The 21,895-nt window shown below is 44.2% G+C and overlaps 1 protein-coding gene across 2 annotated transcripts in view; it reads right to left on the reverse strand.

Annotated features, from left to right (window-relative positions):
• LOC124256112 (mitochondrial 2-oxodicarboxylate carrier-like) overlaps positions 1-21,895 on the reverse strand; it is a 53,815-nt gene that overhangs the window by 5,597 nt on the left and 26,323 nt on the right. The window contains exons 4-9 of one of the 2 annotated variants that reach the window (XM_046690070.1): positions 16,998-17,105; positions 13,610-13,771; positions 12,643-12,824; positions 9,750-9,802; positions 9,438-9,520; positions 53-150 (exon numbers count right to left, since the gene is read on the reverse strand). In XM_046690070.1, the coding sequence (XP_046546026.1) occupies positions 9,459-9,520; positions 9,750-9,802; positions 12,643-12,824; positions 13,610-13,771; positions 16,998-17,105 (567 nt within the window). In that variant the 3' untranslated portion in view covers positions 53-150; positions 9,438-9,458. Of the gene's footprint in view, positions 1-52; positions 151-9,437; positions 9,521-9,749; positions 9,803-12,642; positions 12,825-13,609; positions 13,772-16,997; positions 17,106-21,895 lie in introns of those variants that run through there. The other variant, XM_046690061.1, reaches the window with a different exon arrangement.

Below are 21,895 nucleotides of genomic sequence, written 5' to 3' on the forward strand. Positions count from 1 at the left end.
CGAGAGTAGCCCAAATCCTGATGAAAACCATATGACAGGATCCTTAAAAGTAAAATGTTTCTAGAGTCCCACTGGATAGCATCTCTGGAGACAATCCCACAACAAGTTTCACATCTGAGTCAGACACTGAGTTTGGGGAAAGAGTCATTTCTGAAACAAAACCATAAGTGTCAAAATTCTGATACCTCATTTTCACAAACACAAGACTATCACAATAATGGCCTGAATACCGAAGACGGTACCTCTTAGTGCAAAAGGGTTCAAAATATATATTTCAGAAAAATGCTGTTCCATACGTATCCTGACTCATACTAATTGCTTATCTCTAATTTTTCGAAAATGTAGTAGTTGGTTGGTTGGTCTGTTGCTTAACACCACACTCAGCTAGATGGCGCTGGTCTGAGTCTGGACCAGACAATCCAGTGATTAACAGCATGAGCATCAATCTGCTACAATTGGGATACAATGACATGTGTCAACCAAGTCCAGTGAGTCTGACAACCAGATCCCGTTAGTCACTTTTTATGACAAAGCATGATTTGCTGAAGACCGATTCTAACCTGGGTTTTCAAGGGTTCAAAATGGTGGAAACACCCTGTGCTAAGGTCCTCCAAGGACAGAAAACATCTCACCCTTGACCGCCTTTGTGGAATTGCATGGGCACCAATTAGGAACTATTAGGATCAGTTAGTTGTTGTATTACAACTAAAGGACCAAACTGATGAATGCCAGTGTCATCATCTGCAGCACAATCTGAGAGTCTGACTGACTGACTGAGTTTAGTTTTATGCGCTTTTAGCAATATTCCAGCAATATCACGTATGGGGACACTTACAGAATTGGGCTTAACACATTGTGCCCATGTGGGAATCGAACCTGGGTCTTATTGATGAGCCAGCGCTTTAACCACTAGGTTACTTCACGCCCCACAATCTGTGAGATAGTGGTTGGCACAATCAGTATTGGATCTCCAAGAAAGTCTTTGGAATTATAAGGATGTTCCTTCTGTTCTTAGTGAACACCACATAGGTGACTCCACACAGTGACAAGGTAGAGACAGTTGTACTGTGATAAGTCAAGAGTGGGTCCTCACAGTGACAAGGTAGAGACAGTTGTACTGAGATAAGTCAAGAGTGGGTGGTCCACAGTGACAAGGTAGAGACAGTTGTACTGTGATAAGTCAAGAGTGGGTGGCTCACAGTGACAAGGTAGAGACAGTTGTACTGAGATAAGTCAAGAGAGTGGGTGGCTCACAGTGACAAGGTAGAGACAGTTGTACTGTGATAAGTCAAGAGTGGGTGGTCCACAGTGACAAGGTAGAGACAGTTGTACTGTGATAAGTCAAGAGTGGGTGGCTCACAGTGACAAGGTAGAGACAGTTGTACTGTGATAAGTCAAGAGTGGGTGGTTCACAGTGACAAGGTAGAGACAGTTGTACTGAGATAAGTCAAGAGTGGGTGGTTCACAGTGACAAGGTAGAGACAGTTGTACTGTGATAAGTCAAGAGTGGTGGTTCACAGTGACAAGGTAGAGACAGTTGTACTGTGATAGGTCAAGAGTGGGTGGTTCACAGTGACAAAGGTAGAGACAGTTGTACTGTGATAAGTCAAGAGTGGGTCACTCACAGTGACAAGGTAGAGACAGTTGTACTGTGATAAGTCAAGAGTGGGTGACTCACAGTGACAAGGTAGAGACAGTTGTACTGTGATAAGGTCAAGAGTGGGTGGTTCACAGTGACAAGGTAGAGACAGTTGAACTGTGATAAGTCAAGAGTGGGTGGTTCACAGTGACAAGGTAGAGACAGTTGTACTGTGATAAGTCAAGAGTGGGTGACTCACAGTGACAAGGTAGAGACAGTTGTACTAAGATAAGTCAAGAGTGGGTGACTCACAGTGACAAGGTGAGAGACAGTTGTACTGTGATAAGTCAAGAGTGGGTGGTTCACAGTGACAAGGTAGAGACAGTTGTACTGTGACTCAAGTGATAAGTCAATAGAGACAGTTGTGCTGTGATAAGTCAAGTGGGTCACACAGTGACAAGGTAGAGACAGTTGTACTGTGATAAGTCAAGAGTGGGTGGTTCACAGTGACAAGGTAGAGACAGTTGTACTGTGATAAGTCAAGAGTGGGTGGTTCACAGTGACAAGGTGGAGACAGTTGTACTGTGGTAGATCAAGAGTGGGTGGTTCACAGTGACAAGGTAGAAACAGTTGTACTGGGGTAGGTCAAGAGTGGGTGGTTCGCAGTGGCAAGGTAGAGACAGTTGTACTGTGATAAGTCAAGAGTGGGTGGTTCACAGTGACAAGGTAGAGACAGTTGTACTGTGATAAGTCAAGAGTGGGTGGTTCACTGTGACAAAGGTAGAGACAGTTGTACTGTGATAAGTAAAGAGTGGGTGACTCACAGTGACAAGGTAGAGACAGTTGTGCTGTGGTAGGTCAAGAGGTGGGTGGTTCACAGTGACAAGGTAGAGACAGTTGTTCTGTGGTAGGTCAAAGAGTGGGTGGTTCACAGTGACAAGGTAGAGACAGTTGTACTGAGATAAGTCAAGAGTGGGTGGTTCACAGTGACAAGGTAGAGACAGTTGTACTGTGATAAGTCAAGAGTGGGTGGTTCACAGTGACAAAGGTAGAGACAGTTGTACTGTGATAAGTCAGAAGTGGGTGGTTCACAGTGACAAGGTAGAGACAGTTGTACTGTGAAAAAGACAAGAGTGGGTGGTTCACAGTGACAAGGTAGAGACAGTTGTACTGTGATAGGTCAAGAGTGGGTGGTTCACAGTGACAAGGTAGAGACAGTTGTACTGTGATAAGTCAAGAGTGGGTCACTCACAGTGACAAGGTAGAGACAGTTGTACTGTGATAAGTCAAGAGTGGGTCACTCACAGTGACAAAGGTAGAGACAGTTGTACTGTGATAAGTCAAGAGTAGGTGGTTCACAGTGACAAGGTAGAGACAGTTGTACTGTGATAAGTCAAGAGTAGGTGGTTCACAGTGACAAGGTAGAGACAGTTGTACTGTGATAAGTCAAGAGTGGGTGGTTCACAGTGACAAGGTAGAGACAGTTGAACTGTGATAAGTCAAAGAGTGGGTGGTTCACAGTGACAAGGTAGAGACAGTTGAACTGTGATAAGTCAAAGAGTAGGTGGTTCACAGTGACAAGGTAGAGACAGTTGTACTGTGATAAGTCAAAGAGTGGGTGGTTCACAGTGACAAGGTAGAGACAGTTGTACTGTGATAAGTCAAGAGTGGGTGGTTCACAGTGACAAGGTAGAGACAGTTGTACTGTGATAAGTGAAGAGGGGTGACTCCTGTTACAGTGACAAGGTAGAGACAGTTGTGCTGTGGTAGGTCAAGAGTGGGTGGTTCACAGTGACAAGGTAGAGACAGTTGTACTGTGGTAGGTCAAGAGTGGGTGGTTCACAGTGACAAGGTAGAGACAGTTGTACTGTGATAAGTCAAGAGTGGGTGGTTCACAGTGACAAGGTAGAGACAGTTGAACTGTGATAAGTCAAGAGTGGGTGGTTCACAGTGACAAGGTAGAGACAGTTGTACTGTGAAAAGACAATAGTGGGTGGTTCACAGTGACAAGGTAGAGACAGTTGTACTGTGATAGGTCAAGAGTGGGTGGTTCACAGTGACAAGGTAGAGACAGTTGTACTGTGATAAGTCAAGAGTGGGTCACTCACAGTGACAAGGTAGAGAGACAGTTGTACTGTGATAAGTCAAGAGTGGGTGACTCACAGTGACAAGGTAGAGACAGTTGTACTGTGATAAGTCAAGAGTGGATGGTTCACAGTGACAAGGTAGAGACAGTTGTACTGTGATAAGTCAAGAGTAGGTGGTTCACAGTGACAAGGTAGAGACAGTTGTACTGTGATAAGTGAAGAGGGGGTGACTCACAGTGACAAGGTAGAGACAGTTGTATTAAGATAAGTCAAGAGTGGGTGGTTCACAGTGACAAGGTAGAGACAGTTGTACTGTGAAAAGACAATAGTGGGTGGTTCACAGTGACAAGGTAGAGACAGTTGTACTGTGATAGGTCAAGAGTGGGTGGTTCACAGTGACAAGGTAGAGACAGTTGTACTGTGATAAGTCAAGAGTGGGTCACTCACAGTGACAAGGTAGAGACAGTTGTACTGTGATAAGTCAAGAGTGGGTGACTCACAGTGACAAGGTAGAGACAGTTGTACTGTGATAAGTCAAGAGTGGATGGTTCACAGTGACAAGGTAGAGACAGTTGAACTGTGATAAGTCAAGAGTGGGTGGTTCACAGTGACAAGGTAGAGACAGTTGTACTGTGATAAGTGAAGAGGGGGTGACTCACAGTGACAAGGTAGAGACAGTTGTGCTGTGGTAGGTCAAGAGTGGGTGGTTCACAGTGACAAGGTAGAGACAGTTGTACTGTGATAAGTCAAGAGTAGGTGGTTCACAGTGACAAGGTAGAGACAGTTGTACTGTGATAAGTGAAGAGGGGGTGACTCACAGTGACAAGGTAGAGACAGTTGTACTGTGATAAGTCAAGAGTGGATGGTTCACAGTGACAAGGTAGAGACAGTTGTACTGTGAAAAGACAATAGTGGGTGGTTCACTGTGACAAGGTAGAGACAGTTGTACTGTGAAAAGACAATAGTGGGTGGTTCACAGTGACAAGGTAGAGACAGTTGTACTGTGATAAGTCAAGAGTGGGTGGTTCACAGTGACAAGGTAGAGACAGTTGTACTGTGATAAGTCAAGAGTGGGTGACTCACAGTGACAAGGTAGAGACAGTTGTACTGTGATAAGTCAAGAGTGGGTGGTTCACAGTGACAAGGTAGAGACAGTTGAACTGTGATAAGTCAAGAGTGGGTGGTTCACAGTGACAAGGTAGAGACAGTTGAACTACTGTGATAAGTCAAGAGTGGGTGGTTCACAGTGACAAGGTAGAGACAGTTGTACTGTGATAAGTCAAGAGTGGGTGGTTCACAGTGACAAGGTAGAGACAGTTGTACTGTGATAAGTCAAGTTGTGGGTGGGTGGTTCACAGTGACAAGGTAGAGACAGTTGTACTGTGATAAGTCAAGAGTGGGTGGTTCACAGTGACAAGGTAGAGACAGTTGTACTGTGATAAGTCAAGAGTAGTGTGGTGACTCACAGTGACAAGGTAGAGACAGTTGAACTGTGATAAGTCAAGAGTGGGTGGTTCACAGTGACAAGGTAGAGACAGTTGTACTGTGATAGGTCAAGAGTGGGTGGTTCACAGTGACAAGGTAGAGACAGTTGTACTGTGATAAGTCAAGAGTGGGTCACTCACAGTGACAAGGTAGAGACAGTTGTACTGTGATAAGTCAAGAGTGGGTGACTCACAGTGACAAGGTAGAGACAGTTGTACTGTGATAAGTCAAGAGTGGGTGGTTCACAGTGACAAGGTAGAGACAGTTGAACTGTGATAAGTCAAGAGTGGGTCACTCACAGTGACAAGGTAGAGACAGTTGTACTGTGATAAGTCAAGAGTGGGTGACTCACAGTGACAAGGTAGAGACATTTGTATTAAGATAAGTCAAGAGTGGGTGACTCACAGTGACAAGGTAGAGACAGTTGTACTGTGATAAGTCAAGAGTGGGTGGTTCACAGTGACAAGGTAGAGACAGTTGTACTGTGATAAGTCAAGAGTGGGTGGTTCACAGTGACAAGGTAGAGACAGTTGTACTGTGATAAGTCAAGTGTGGGTGGTTCACAGTGACAAGGTAGAGACAGTTGTACTGTGATAAGTCAAGAGTGGGTGGTTCACAGTGACAAGGTGGAGACAGTTGTACTGTGGTAGATCAAGAGTGGGTGGTTCACAGTGACAAGGTAGAAACAGTTGTACTGGGGTAGGTCAAGAGTGGGTGGTTCGCAGTGGCAAGGTAGAGACAGTTGTACTGTGATAAGTCAAGAGTGGGTGGTTCACAGTGACAAGGTAGAGACAGTTGTACTGTGATAAGTCAAGAGTGGGTGGTTCACTGTGACAAGGTAGAGACAGTTGTACTGTGATAAGTAAAGAGTGGGTGACTCACAGTGACAAGGTAGAGACAGTTGTGCTGTGGTAGGTCAAGAGTGGGTGGTTCACAGTGACAAGGTAGAGACAGTTGTTCTGTGGTAGGTCAAGAGTGGGTGGTTCACAGTGACAAGGTAGAGACAGTTGTACTGAGATAAGTCAAGAGTGGGTGGTTCACAGTGACAAGGTAGAGACAGTTGTACTGTGATAAGTCAAGAGTGGGTGGTTCACAGTGACAAGGTAGAGACAGTTGAACTGTGATAAGTCAAGAGTGGGTGGTTCACAGTGACAAGGTAGAGACAGTTGTACTGTGAAAAGACAATAGTGGGTGGTTCACAGTGACAAGGTAGAGACAGTTGTACTGTGATAGGTCAAGAGTGGGTGGTTCACAGTGACAAGGTAGAGACAGTTGTACTGTGATAAGTCAAGAGTGGGTCACTCACAGTGACAAGGTAGAGACAGTTGTACTGTGATAAGTCAAGAGTGGGTCACTCACAGTGACAAGGTAGAGACAGTTGTACTGTGATAAGTCAAGAGTAGGTGGTTCACAGTGACAAGGTAGAGACAGTTGTACTGTGATAAGTCAAGAGTAGGTGGTTCACAGTGACAAGGTAGAGACAGTTGTACTGTGATAAGTCAAGAGTGGGTGGTTCACAGTGACAAGGTAGAGACAGTTGAACTGTGATAAGTCAAGAGTGGGTGGTTCACAGTGACAAGGTAGAGACAGTTGAACTGTGATAAGTCAAGAGTGGGTGGTTCACAGTGACAAGGTAGAGACAGTTGTACTGTGATAAGTCAAGAGTGGGTGGTTCACAGTGACAAGGTAGAGACAGTTGTACTGTGATAAGTCAAGAGTGGGTGGTTCACAGTGACAAGGTAGAGACAGTTGTACTGTGATAAGTGAAGAGGGGGTGACTCACAGTGACAAGGTAGAGACAGTTGTGCTGTGGTAGGTCAAGAGTGGGTGGTTCACAGTGACAAGGTAGAGACAGTTGTACTGTGGTAGGTCAAGAGTGGGTGGTTCACAGTGACAAGGTAGAGACAGTTGTACTGTGATAAGTCAAGAGTGGGTGGTTCACAGTGACAAGGTAGAGACAGTTGAACTGTGATAAGTCAAGAGTGGGTGGTTCACAGTGACAAGGTAGAGACAGTTGTACTGTGAAAAGACAATAGTGGGTGGTTCACAGTGACAAGGTAGAGACAGTTGTACTGTGATAGGTCAAGAGTGGGTGGTTCACAGTGACAAGGTAGAGACAGTTGTACTGTGATAAGTCAAGAGTGGGTCACTCACAGTGACAAGGTAGAGACAGTTGTACTGTGATAAGTCAAGAGTGGGTGACTCACAGTGACAAGGTAGAGACAGTTGTACTGTGATAAGTCAAGAGTGGATGGTTCACAGTGACAAGGTAGAGACAGTTGTACTGTGATAAGTCAAGAGTAGGTGGTTCACAGTGACAAAGGTAGAGACAGTTGTACTGTGATAAGTGAAGGGGTGACTCACAGTGACAAGGTAGAGACAGTTGTATTAAGAGATAAGTCAAGAGTGGGTGGTTCCACAGTGACAAGGTAGAGACAGTTGTACTGTGAAAAGACAATAGTGGGTGGTTCACAGTGACAAGGTAGAGACAGTTGTACTGTGATAGGTCAAGAGTGGGTGGTTCACAGTGACAAGGTAGAGACAGTTGTACTGTGATAAGTCAAGAGTGGGTCACTCACAGTGACAAGGTAGAGACAGTTGTACTGTGATAAGTCAAGAGTGGGTGACTCACAGTGACAAGGTAGAGACAGTTGTACTGTGATAAGTCAAGAGTGGATGGTTCACAGTGACAAGGTAGAGACAGTTGAACTGTGATAAGTCAAGAAGTGGGTGGTTCACAGTGACAAGGTAGAGACAGTTGTACTGTGATAAGTGAAGAGGGGTGACTCACAGTGACAAGGTAGAGACAGTTGTGCTGTGGTAGGTCAAGAGGGGGTGGTTCACAGTGACAAGGTAGAGACAGTTGTACTGTGATAAGTCAAGAGTAGGTGGTTCACAGTGACAAGGTAGAGACAGTTGTACTGTGATAAGTGAAGAGTGGGTGACTCACAGTGACAAGGTAGAGACAGTTGTACTGTGATAAGTCAAGAGTGGATGGTTCACAGTGACAAGGTAGAGACAGTTGTACTGTGAAAAGACAATAGTGGGTGGTTCACTGTGACAAGGTAGAGACAGTTGTACTGTGAAAAGACAATAGTGGGTGGTTCACTGTGACAAGGTAGAGACAGTTGTACTGTGAAAAGACAATAGTGGGTGGTTCACTGTGACAAGGTAGAGACAGTTGTACTGTGATAAGTAAAGAGTGGGTGACTCACAGTGACAAGGTAGAGACAGTTGTACTGTGATAAGTCAAGAGTGGGTGGTTCACAGTGACAAGGTAGAGACAGTTGAACTGTGATAAGTCAAGAGTGGGTGGTTCACAGTGACAAGGTAGAGACAGTTGAACTGTGATAAGTCAAGAGTGGGTGGTTCACAGTGACAAGGTAGAGACAGTTGTACTGTGATAAGTCAAGAGTGGGTGGTTCACAGTGACAAGGTAGAGACAGTTGTACTGTGATAAGTCAAAGAGGGGTGGTTCACAGTGACAAGGTAGAGACAGTTGTACTGTGATAAGTGAAGAGGGGGTGACTCACAGTGACAAGGTAGAGACAGTTGTACTGTGATAAGTCAAGAGTGGGTGGTTCACAGTGACAAGGTAGAGACAGTTGTGCTGTGGTAGGTCAAGAGTGGGTGGTTCACAGTGACAAGGTAGAGACAGTTGTACTGTGGTAGGTCAAGAGTGGGTGGTTCACAGTGACAAGGTAGAGACAGTTGAACTGTGATAAGTCAAGAGTGGGTCACTCACAGTGACAAGGTAGAGACAGTTGTACTGTGATAAGTCAAAGAGTGGGTGGTCCACAGTGACAAGGTAGAGAGACAGTTGTACTGTGATAAGTCAAGTGTGGGTGGTTCACAGTGACAAGGTAGAGACAGTTGTACTGTGATAAGTCAAGTGGGTCACTCACAGTGACAAGGTAGAGACAGTTGTACTGTGATAAGTCAAGAGTGGGTCACTCACAGTGACAAGGTAGAGACAGTTGTACTGTGATAAGTCAAGAGTGGATGGTTCACAGTGACAAGGTAGAGACAGTTGTACTGTGATAAGTCAAGAGTGGGTGGTTCACAGTGACAAGGTAGAGACAGTTGTACTGTGGTAGGTCAAGAATGGGTGGTTCACAGTGACAAGGTAGAGACAGTTGTACTGTGATAAGTCAAGAGTGGGTGGTTCACAGTGACAAGGTAGAGACAGTTGTACTGTGGTAGTCAAGAGTGGGTGGCTCACAGTGACATGTCAAGCACAGTGGTATCATGGTAAAGTGGTACTGTTTGAAGAGAAAGTTACTTACTTCCATCAAATCAGTTTTTTGTCAAAGATTTTTCTGCATCCAAGTAAATGCTGTCTCATACACCAGTAGCATGATTGCACCACCTACATTGAACAGTAATCATAAAACATGTGAACACCATAGGCTTGAAACAGTACATTTGGATGAAAAGAAATCAAATCTTTGAAACAAAATTCTTTCACGTTGTTGTCATCTGTTTTAAATTAATTTAGTAATGACTCTATGGCAAATGGTGTAACAGAGGCAGAGGATTCAGTTGAATTGAACAGTCTTGAAATGACCTGAAATCTGTTGTGTGTTGGTGAGACATACCTGGTCCGAGTCTCAACACTTTTGGAAGCAGACCCTTATACAGAGCAAAGAAGCTGGCAAGAAAATAGTACATGATATATAAAAAGTGGCATGTGATGCATAGAAACTTGAACAAAGACGTTAAACAGATATCAACCAAAGTCACCTTTCACTTTCTACCTTCTCTACCTTCTACTGTCACTCTCCACCTTCTATACATTCTACTGTCATTCTCCACCTTCTCTATGTTCTACTGTCACTCTCTACCTTCTCTACATTCTACTTTCACACTCCACATTCTCTATGTTCTACTGTCACACTCCACCTTCTCTATGTTCTACTGCCATTCTCCACCTTCTCTATGTTCTACTGTCACTCTCCACTTTCTCTATGTTCTACTGTCACTCTCCACCTTCTCTATGTTCTACTGTCACTCTCCACCGTTTCTATGTTCTACTGTCACTCTCCACCTTCTCTATGTTCTACTGTCACTCTCCACCTTCTCTACATTCTACTGTCACACTCCACCTTCTCTATCCACCTTCATTCCCACCTTCCATTCCATTCCTTCCTCCATTCATCCATTCATCCCATCCACCTTCTCTATCCATTCTTCCATTCCTTCCATTCCACCTTCCATTCCATTCCACCTCCTTCCATTCCTTCCATTCTGTCCACCTTCCATTCCATTCCATTCCTTCCATTCCCACCATCCATTCCATTCCATTCCCCTTTCCATTCTATCCATTCCATTCATTCCCATGTCCATTCCATTCCATTCACACATTCTTCAATTCATTCCTCCATTCCTCCATTCCATTCCATCCATTCCATCCATTCCTCCTTCCTCCCTCCATTCCTTCCATTCCATTCCTCCTTCCTCCACTCTTCCATTCCTCCATTCCATTCTCCTCCTCCTCCATTCCTCCATTCCATTCCTCTACCTTCCATTCTCTCATCCTTCTCTTCCATCCATTCCTTCTCTCCATTCCATCACTCCTTCCTTCCTCCATTCTCCTTCTACCTTCCATTCTCATTCTACTCCTCCTTTCCATTCCTCTCTTCCATCTCTGTCCTCCATCCTTCTTCATTCCTCCTTGTCCATTCCACCTTTCCATTCCTTCTTCATGTCCATCCACTCTCATTCCTTCCATTCCATTCTCATGTTCCTGTCCACTCCATCCATTCCTTCCATATGTTCCTTTCTTTCTTCCTTCTTCTCCTCCACCTTCCTCCATTCTTTTCCTTCCTTCTCTTCCTTTCCTTTCCTCCTCCATTCCTTCCATTCCTTCCTCCATTCCATTCTCCTCCTTCCTTCCTCCATGTCCTCCTTCCTTCCTTCTTCCATTCCTTCCTCCATCCTTCCTCCTGTTTCCTCTCTCTCTCCTTCTTTCCTCCATTCCTCCTTTCTTTCCTCTCCTTCTCCTTCCTCCACCTTCCATTCCTCCTCCTCCATTCTGTTCCACATCCTTCCTCTGTTCCTCCTCCACTTCCTTCCTTCTTCCTCCTCCATTCCATTCTGTCCTCTTTCCTCCTTCCTTCCATTCCTTCCTCCATTCCTTTCCTCCTGTCCTTCTATTCCTTTCTTCCGTTCCTTCCTTGTTCCATTCTTCCTTCCTGTGTTCTCCTTCTTCCTTTCGTTCCATTCCTTCATTCCTGTTCTCCTTCCTTCCTCCTCCGTTGTTTCCTCCTTCCTTCCTTCCTCCACGTTCTTCCTTCATTCCCATTCTCTTCCTCCTCCTGTTTCTTTTCCTCCTTCTGTGTTCCTGTCCTCCTTCCTCCTTCCTTCCTCCTGTTCCTTCCTGCGGCTGTCTGTCCTCTTCCTCATCCTTCCTTCTCGTTCTGTCTCCTCCACCTTCTGTCCTCCTTCTACTGTCCACTCTCAGCCTTCTCTACATTCTACTGTCCTCCTCCCTCTTCTCTACATTCTACTGCCACTCCCTCCTTCTCTATCTTCTACTGTCACTCTCCACCTTCTCTATGTTCTACTATCACTCCACCTTCTGTACATTCTACTGTCACTCTCTACCTTCTCTATGTTCTATGGTAACTCTCCACCTTTTCTACATTCTACTGCCACACTCCACCTTCTCTACATTCTACTGTCACGCTCCACCTTCTCTACATTCTACTGTCACACTCCACCTTCTCTACATTCTACGGTAACTCTCCACCTTCTCTACATTCTACTGCTACACTCCACCATCTCTACATTCTACTGCCACACTCCACCATCTCTACATTCTACTGTCACTCTCCACCTTCTGTACATTGTACTGCCACACTCCACATTCTCTATGTTCTACTGTCACTCTCCACCTTCTCTATGTTCTACTGTCACTCTTCACCTTCTCTACATTCTACTGCCACACTCCACCTTCTCTACATTCTACTGCCACGCTCCACCTTCTCTACATTCTACTGCCACACTCCACATTCTCTACATTCTACTGCCACTCTCCACCTTCTCTACATTCTACTGCCACACTCCACATTCTCTATGTTCTACTGTCACTCTCCACCTCCTCTCGCGTTCTGCTGCCGCTCTCCACCTTCTCTATGTTCTACTGTCACTCTCTACCTTCTCTACGTTCTGCTGCCGCTCTCCACCTTCTCTATGTTCTACTGTCACTCTCCACCTTCTCTATGTTCTACTGCCACTCTCCACATTCTCTATGTTCTACTGTCACTCTCCACCTCCTCTACGTTCTGCTGCCGCTCTCCACCTTCTCTATGTTCTACTGTCACTCTCCACCTTCTCTACATCGTACTGTCACTCTCCACCTTCTCTATGTTCTGCTGTCTCTCTCCACTTTCTACTGTCACTCTGCACCCATGTATTTCATACTGTCACTGTCAACCTATCTATTTTCTACCTTCACTATCCACCCGTCTATTTTCTACTGTTACTCACCCTTCTTCTGTGTACACAGTTCTGATTGTTGCATTACATGTTCGATACTTGATCTGCCCAGGAACAGGTTGAGGACCCTGTATGCGACTTTTTGCTACATCATATGGAATGTTGATACAGGAAGCTAGGATGCCAGCACATAAACCAATCACAAAACGTCGAGCCAAATCTTGCTTTGGGTCCTGAAGTGAGAGGGTAAGTTTTTATCGTTATCATTTTAATAAATGTGAAGAACCAAGATTGTACCATAAGATTGTCACATTCTGCAATGTTACTCTGCACACTAATGTTGTCAGGTTCTGTAATGTTACTCTGCACACTAATGTTGTCAAGTTGTGTAATGTTACTCTGCACACTAATGTTGTCAGGTTCTGTAATGTTACTCTGCACACTAATGTTGTCACATTCTGCAATGTTACTCTGCACACTAATGTTGTCAGGTTCTGTAATGTTACTCTGCACACTAATGTTGTCAGGTACTGTAATGTTACTCTGCACACTAATGTTGTCAGGTACTGTAATGTTACTCTGCATCCTAATGTTGCCAGGTACTGAAATGTTACTCTACACACTAATGTTGTCAGGTAGTGAAATTCAATTCTGCAAACTAATGTTGTCATGTTTCAAATATTTTCTGCATAAATCATTAGTTATGAAACAAATAAATCAACCTTTTTGAATCAGCATGACTAATGGAATACAACTCACTTAGAGTTTAATTATCACAAAGTTATAACCTGATATGTCTTCTAAAGAAAATATATTTACTCATGCCAGAGAACCTTTCCATTTGTTTCATATCAAACATACTAGAATTAATGATCAAAACAAAGTGAGATGCCAGCCTGAGGAGAAATATAAGAATGAAAGTACATCCTCCTCAATCTTGCACTTATACCAAATGGCATTAAAGCCTCAACAAGATGTTTTGAGTCATGGATGCCAGCAATAAGAAGGGACAACTCACATCCATCTCTGGGACAAGGGCCTTGATGTTATGGTAGAAACTGAAGTAGACCATGTTGAAGACACCATGCCTCCCAAGAGTGGCAGATAAGCCTTTGTTTAAACCTTTCAGACCAAAGCCATCCTTTGACACAATCTCACGAGCTGTTGCAAAAGTGCTGCTCTGCGAAAAACAGACAAATGTTAATTTTTTTAATGGATTAATGAAAATAAACAAGAAACAATGGGCATCAGAAATCACTACATAAGGGTGGCAATACCCTAGAAATACTCAGTGACCCTATGACAGACCTGAACTGTAGGCATACACAGGCAAGTAATGACAGACCTGAAGTGTAGGCATACACAGGCATGTAACGACAGACCTGAACTGTAGGCATACACAGGCATGTAACGACAGACCTGAACTGTAGGCATACACAGGCATGTAATGACAGACCTGAACTGTAGGCATACACAGCCAAGTAATGACAGACCTGAACTGTAGGCATACACAGGCATGTAATGACAGACCTGAACTGTAGGCATACACAGGCAAGTAACAACAGACCTGAACTGTAGGCATACACAGCCAAGTAACGACAGACCTGAACTGTAGGCATACACAGGCAAGTGAAGACCTGTAGGCATACACAGGCAAGTAATGACAGACCTGAACTGTAGGCATACACAGCCAAGTAATGACAGACCTGAACTGTAGGCATACACAGGCAAGTAACTGACAGACCTGAACTGTAGGCATACACAGGCAAGTAACGACAGACCTGAACTGTAGGCATACACAGGCATGTAACGACAGACCTGAACTGTAGGCCTGACAGACCTGTGTAGGCATACACATACACAGGCAAAGTAATGACAGACCTGAACTGTAGGCATTGCACGGGTAAGTGCATGTGTAATACACAGGCAAAGTAACGACAGACCTGAACTGTAGGCAGACCTGAACTGTAACTGTAGGCATACACGGGCCTGCAGGCATACACAGGCATGTAATACAACAGACCTGAACTGTAGGCAACTGCATACAGGCATACACGGGCAAGCAAGTAATGACAGACCTGAACTGTAGGCATACACAGGCAAATGTAACCTGAACTGTAGGCAGACCAGACCTGAACTGTAGGCATACACAGGCAAGTAATGACAGACCTGAACTGTAGGCATACACAGGCAAATGTAACGGCATGTAACGACAGACCTGAACTGTAGGCATACACAGGCATGTAACAACAGACCTGAACTGTAGGCATACACACAGCCAAGTAACGACAGACCTGAACTGTAGGCATACACAGGCAAATAACGACAGACCTAAAGTGTAGGCATACACAGGCAACTGTAATGACAGACCTGAACTGTAGGCATACACAGGCACAGGCATGTAACAACAGACCTGAACTGTAGGCATACACAGGCAAGTAATGACAGACCTGAACTGTAGGCATACACAGGCAAGTAACGACAGACCTGAACTGTAGGCATACACAGGCAACTGTAATGACAGACCTGAACTGTAGGCATACACAGCCAAGTAATGACAGACCTGAACTGTAGGCATACACAGGCAAGTAACGACAGACCTGAACTGTAGGCATACACAGGCAAGTAACGACAGACCTGAACTGTAGGCATACACAGGCAAGTAATGACAGACCTGAACTGTAGGCATACACAGGCAATACACAGGCAATGACAGACCTGAACTGTAGGCATACACAGCCAAGTAACGACAGACCTGACCTGTAGGCATACACAGGCAAGTAACGACAGACCTGAACTGTAGGCATACAGGCAAGTAAACGACAGACCTGAACTGTAGGCATACACAGGGCAAGTAACGGCAAGAACTGTAGGCATACACAGCAAGTAACGACAGACCCTGCAGGCAGGCATGTACAGACCTGAACTGTAGGCATACACAGGCAAGTAATGACAGACCTGAACTGTAGGCATACACAGGCAAGCATGTGACAGACCTGAACTGTAGGCATACACAGGCAAGTAACGACAGACCTGAACTGTAGGCATACACAGGCAAGACCTGAACCTGAACTGTAGGCATACACACCAAGTGACAGACCTGAACTGTAGGCATACACAGGCAAGTAATGACAGACCTGAACTGTAGGCATACACAGGCAACACAGGCAAATGACAGACCTGAACTGTAGGCATACACAGCCAAGTAACGACAGACCTGACCTGTACGCATACACAGGCAAGTAATGACAGACCTGAACTGTAGGCATACACAGCCAAGTAACGACAGACCTGAACTGTAGGCATACACAGGCAAGTAACGACAGACCTGAATTGTAGGCATACACAGGCATGTAATGACAGACCTGAACTGTAGGCATACACAGGCATGTAACAACAGACCTGAACTGTAGGCATACACAGGCAAGTAATGACAGACCTGAACTGTAGGCATACACAGGCAAGTAATGACAGACCTGAACTGTAGGCATACACAGGCAAGTAATGACAGACCTGAACTGTAGGCATACACAGGCATGTAACGACAGACCTGAACTGTAGGCATACACAGGCATGTAACAACAGACCTGAACTGTAGGCATACACAGCCAAGTAACGACAGACCTGAACTGTAGGCATACACAGGCAAGTAACGACAGACCTAAAGTGTAGGCATACACAGGCATGTAATGACAGACCTGAACTGTAGGCATACACAGGCATGTAACAACAGACCTGAACTGTAGGCATACACAGGCAAGTAATGACAGACCTGAACTGTAGGCATACACAGGCAAGTAACGACAGACCTGAATTGTAGGTATACTCAGGCATGTAACGACAGACCTGACCTGTAGGCATACACAGGCATGTAACGACAGACCTGAACTGTAGGCATACACAGGCATGTAACAACAGACCTGAACTGTAGGCATACACCGGCAAGTAAGATCATTAGAGGTACAACTTTATCGATTATGCAAAAATGAATGTGCATAAAAACAATATTACTTATGAACATTTATGAAATATTTCTTCCAGAGTTAAAATTAATCACAATTATTTTAAACCATCTAGACAAGTTACTAATCTACAAAAGGCAATATTCTATAACAATCAAGAACAGTGGCTAGGCATACTTCACGTATATGCCCAGGATACCATCCAATATAAATGACATTACACCAGAACATCCAGAAATGATACACGTTAAAAAATGACAATGAACAAAAAATGATAATTGTCTAAAATTACAATGCACTATGAATAACAAAATATTTTAGAAATGACTCTACACCCATGCATATTTATGATCTTCAACAATTATCACACTGTTTCTGTATATTTACAGTGTAAGGTCATCCTTGCATTCTTGTTGAAATGGAGGTGGAGTTAGAATACCTCACCTTGGGAAACGAGTTTCTCTCTGACTGCAGCTTCACTTTGACAACTTCGAAGGGATTGATGACCACTGCCTCTGTCAGTCCTGAACAAAGTCCAGACAGCGTCAACACCTGGAGAAGAGCTTCCATCAGACATACTGTTCCTGTCTGATTACTGCTCAATCACTAGTTTGTTTAATGTCACAGAAACAACCTCTTGTTTATTCATCATTGTAAAAAGGCATTTAAAGGCAAACATTATTAGGACATGGTTACTGGTGACAGATCTGGGGATCATGCAGGTCAGACTAGAAATTCACACCAAGAAGGAAACATGCCTCATTCTCTACAGCTATTTCTCCTGATTCTTCATTATTTCCAGCCCAACACATGCAATACCAGAAAATATGGTTGGCTGCATTTCTTTGAGACCTTTCATGAGTACTTTTTCCTCATTCAAATCCAAACTCCTTATAACAAAACAGTTCATATGTGAAAAACATCCATGTACAATAAGTTCTGCCTTCAAATATACAACGCAAATGAACCAGAAACCCCAATTGCTGTATAATGTTAAGTTATCTAAACTAGAGACTGACCGAGCAGCAATCAGACATCATCAGAGAGACACAGTGAGCTTGATCAAAACAGATATTTGGCACCCACCCAACCTTTGGCCATTCTCAACCAAGCTTTCACTTAGCAGGAATGTTTCATCACAAATAAAACAAATGTATATAACTTCCTATTTTTACGCAAGTACTATTGTTCAAAGGAAGTTCCAAAGTGAGCCGAATTTGATAAATATACTGAAATCCTTAGCAATAAAGTAAAGAGACTGTATCTGTTAATTTGCTTTTACGGTCTAGTTGGGTCAGCATATACAGATGTCAATGTAAGTGACAGAGTAAGCCAATGAGTAAGTGAGTGAGTGAATTGTGTTCAATGTCACTTTTTACTGCCATCCAATTGTATTGTTACAAAACACATATCAATGTCTCAGATTCCTAGATCATACAGCTTCTGAAAAATTCTTAAAGGCTTTCCCAACCTGATATCTTTTTCTTTTAAACATATGAACAATTCTGAGTCAATGTAACACCACTAACGTTACCTGCCCTTACAAACATAGATGACACTCAGCAAGCAGTACAGTCGTTGCCTGTCACAATGTAACAGCACTAATGTTACCTGCCCTTACAAACATAGATGACACTCAGCAAGCAGTACAGTTGTTGCCTGTCACAGTGTAACACCACTAATGTTACCTGCCCTTACAAACATAGATGACATTCAGCAAGCAGTACAGTTGTTGCCTGTCCTAATGTAACACCACTAATGTTACCTGCCCTTACAAACATAGATGACACTCAGCAAGCAGTACAGTTGTTGCCTGTCACAATGTAACACCACTAATGTTACCTGCCCTTACAAACATAGATGCAGTCAGCAAGCAGTACAGTTGTTGCCTGTCCTAATGTAACACCACTAATGTTACCTGCCCTTACAAACATAGATGACACTCAGCAAGCAGTACAGTTGTTGCCTGTCACAATGTAACACCACTAATGTTACCTGCCCTTACAAACATAGATGACACTCAGCAAGCAGAACAGTTGTTGCCTGTCCTAATGTAACACCACTAATGTTACCTGCCCTTACAAACATATTTGACTCTCACCAAGCAGTACAGTTGTTGCCTGTCCTAATGTAACACCACTAATGTTACCTGCCCTTACAAACATAGATGACACTCAGCAAGCAGTACAGTTGTTGCCTGTCCTAATGTAACACCACTAATGTTACCTGCCCTTACAAACATATTTGACTCTCACCAAGCAGTACAGTTGTTGCCTGTCCTAATGTAACACCACTAATGTTACCTGCCCTTACAAACATAGATGACACTCAGCAAGCAGTACAGTTGTTGTCTGTCACAGTGTCACACCACTAATGTTACCTGCCCTTACAAACATAGATGACACTCAGCAAGCAGTACAGTCGTTGCCTGTCCTAATGTCACACTACTAATGTTACCTGCCCTTACAAACATAGATGACACTCAGCAAGCAGTACAGTTGTTGCCTGTCCTAATGTAACACTACTAATGTTACCTGCCCTTACAAACATAGATGACTCTCACCAAGCAGTACAGTTGTTGCCTGTCCTAATGTAACACCACTAATGTTACCTGCCCTTACAAACATAGATGACTCTCACCAAGCAGTACAGTTGTTGCCTGTCACAATGTAACACCACTAATGTTACCTGCCCTTACAAACATAGATGACTCTCACCAAGCAGTACAGTTGTTGCCTGGCTTGGTTGTGTTCATCTAGGCAGGGTCATCTGCTATTGTCAACATTGCAAACATATCCTGCAAATGATCTTGAGTCCAAAAGTGCAGTGGTAAGGCGTCTGCCTATCATGCTGCAGGCCCGGATGGAGGCACCTAGGTTCGGTTCCCAAGGTAGGCACATTTGCGTAGTATCCTTGGACAAGACACTTAAATCAACATTGTCTCAGTTCACCCAGCTGTAAAATGGGTACCCATGAGGATGTGATAGCAATGTGAGTGATTAGTTCATTGCACCTAACAGGCAGCATGGCTGTATGATCCCCAGGGAGTTGAAAAAGTATCGGATAGTACAATGGTGTCCTGTGACCAGGGATAGTAGTGCAGTGAGCAGGTAATGTGCCTGGAAATGAGCGCCACATAAGCAGACTATTCCTATTACTTCTATTATCTTGACTGACTGACTGAGTTTGGTTTTACGCCGCTTTTAGCAATATTCCAGCAACATCACGGCAGGGGACACCAGAAATGGGCTTCACACAGTGTACCCATGTGGGGATTTGAACCCGGGTCTTCGGCGTGACGAGCCAACACTTTAACCACTAGGCTACCCCACCACCCCTCTATTATCTTGAAGGAGTACGATGGGAAATTTTACAATTTGGATCAGTCGTGTGTATTCTTGCAATGTTCATCAAACATTCAATTACTCTACATGCCACACTACATATGAGTTTCCCAAACTGAGGGTCGGCTTATCCTCCTGCAGCCACCCAGAAATGGGCTTCACATATTGAGCCCATGTGTGGAATCGAACCCGGGTCTTCGGCATGATGAGCGAACGCTTTAACCACTAGGCTACCCCACCACCCCATGTATTCATTTGGGGAACTGTTGTGTATCATTGTAGGCCATGGCATTCTGTGGATGTTGTGCAGCTTGAGGTGGGCGTTGAGGATTTGTGCACAGTGAGCTCAGGCAGAGTCCTCCAAAAAAGACAAAATGTTTGCCCAGTCTTCTCTGGATGTAATAAATATATAAAGTGATGCCACCCCACACCATTACTGAGCCATCACCAAATCTGTCTCGGGTCTCCAGTTGATATTTGCCTGACATTCATTTAGCTGACTGAACCAAAGCTTTTAAGAAAGAGGAACGTGAATCAGGACTCCACTGACAGACCCGTGAAGGTCCGGGTTAGAATATTGGCCTTCAGTAACCCACGCTTGTCGTAAGAGGCGACTAACAGGATCGGGTGGTCAGGCTCGCTGACTTGGTTGACACATGTCATCGGTTCCCAATTGCACAGATCGATGTTCATGCTGTTGATCACTGGATTGTCTGGTCCAGACTCGATTATTTACAGACCGCCGCCATATAGCTGGAATATTGCTGAGTGTGGCGTAAAACTAAACTCACTCACTCACCCACTGACAGCAAGACAGGTGACCAGTGTAAATTAAATTAATTTCATTATTCTAACACCATTGATGTCTGTTGGCAGTGAGACATTTTGTAAGAGGTCGCACACACATGGCCATCAAGCATGGAGATGAGCTGCATGTAGATGTTGTCTAACCATCTGACCTGTAGCTCATACTCCAGTGGCCTGGTGAAAGTTTACAGATGCTTGTAGATGTTGTCTAACCATCTGACTTGTAGCTCATACTCCAGTGGCCTGGTAAAGTTTACAGATGCTTGTAGATGTTGTCTAACCATCTGACCTGTAGCTCATACTCCAGTGGCCTGGTGGAAGTTTACAGATGCATGTAGATGTTGTCTAACCATCTGACTTGTAGCTCATACTCCAGTGGCCTGGCGGAAGTTTACAGATGCTTGTAGATGTTGTCTAACCATCTGACCTGTAGCTCATACTCCAGTAGCCTGGTGGAAGTTTACAGATGCTTGTAGATGTTGTCTAACCATCTAACCTGTAGCTCATACTCCAGTAGCCTGGTAAAGTTTACAGATGCTTGTAGATGTTGTCTAACCATCTGATCTGTAGCTCATACTCCAGTGGCTTGGTAAAGTTTACAGATGCTTGTAGATGTTGTCTAACCATCTGACCTGTAGCTCAAACTCCAGTGGCCTGGTGGAAGTTTACAGATGCTTGTAGATGTTGTCTAACCATCTGACTTGTAGCTCATACTCCAGTGGCCGGGTGGAATTTACAGATGCATGTAGATGTTGTCTAACCATCTGACCTGTAGCTCATACTCCAGTGGCTTGGTAAAGTTTACAGATGCTTGTAGATGTTGTCTAACCATCTGACCTGTAGCTCAAACTCCAGTGGCCTGGTAAAGTTTACAGATGCTTGTAGATGTTGTCTAACCATCTGACCTGTAGCTCATACTTAAGTGGCCTGGTAAAGTTTACAGATGCTTGTAGATGTTGTCTAACCATCTGACCTGTAGCTCATACTCCAGTGGCCTGGTGGAAGTTTACAGATGCTTGTAGATGTTGTCTAACCATCTAACCTGTAGCTCATACTCCAGTGGCTTGGTAAAGTTTACAGATGCTTGTAGATGTTGTCTAACCATCTAACCTGTAGCTCATACTCCAGTGGCCTGGCGGAAGTTTACAGATGCTTGTAGATGTTGTCTAACCATCTGACTTGTAGCTCATA

This window comes from Haliotis rubra, unplaced genomic scaffold (assembly GCF_003918875.1).
Source record: "Haliotis rubra isolate DU_JTF1 unplaced genomic scaffold, ASM391887v1 Scf116, whole genome shotgun sequence".
In the NCBI taxonomy this organism is placed as follows: Eukaryota; Metazoa; Mollusca; class Gastropoda; order Lepetellida; family Haliotidae; genus Haliotis; species Haliotis rubra.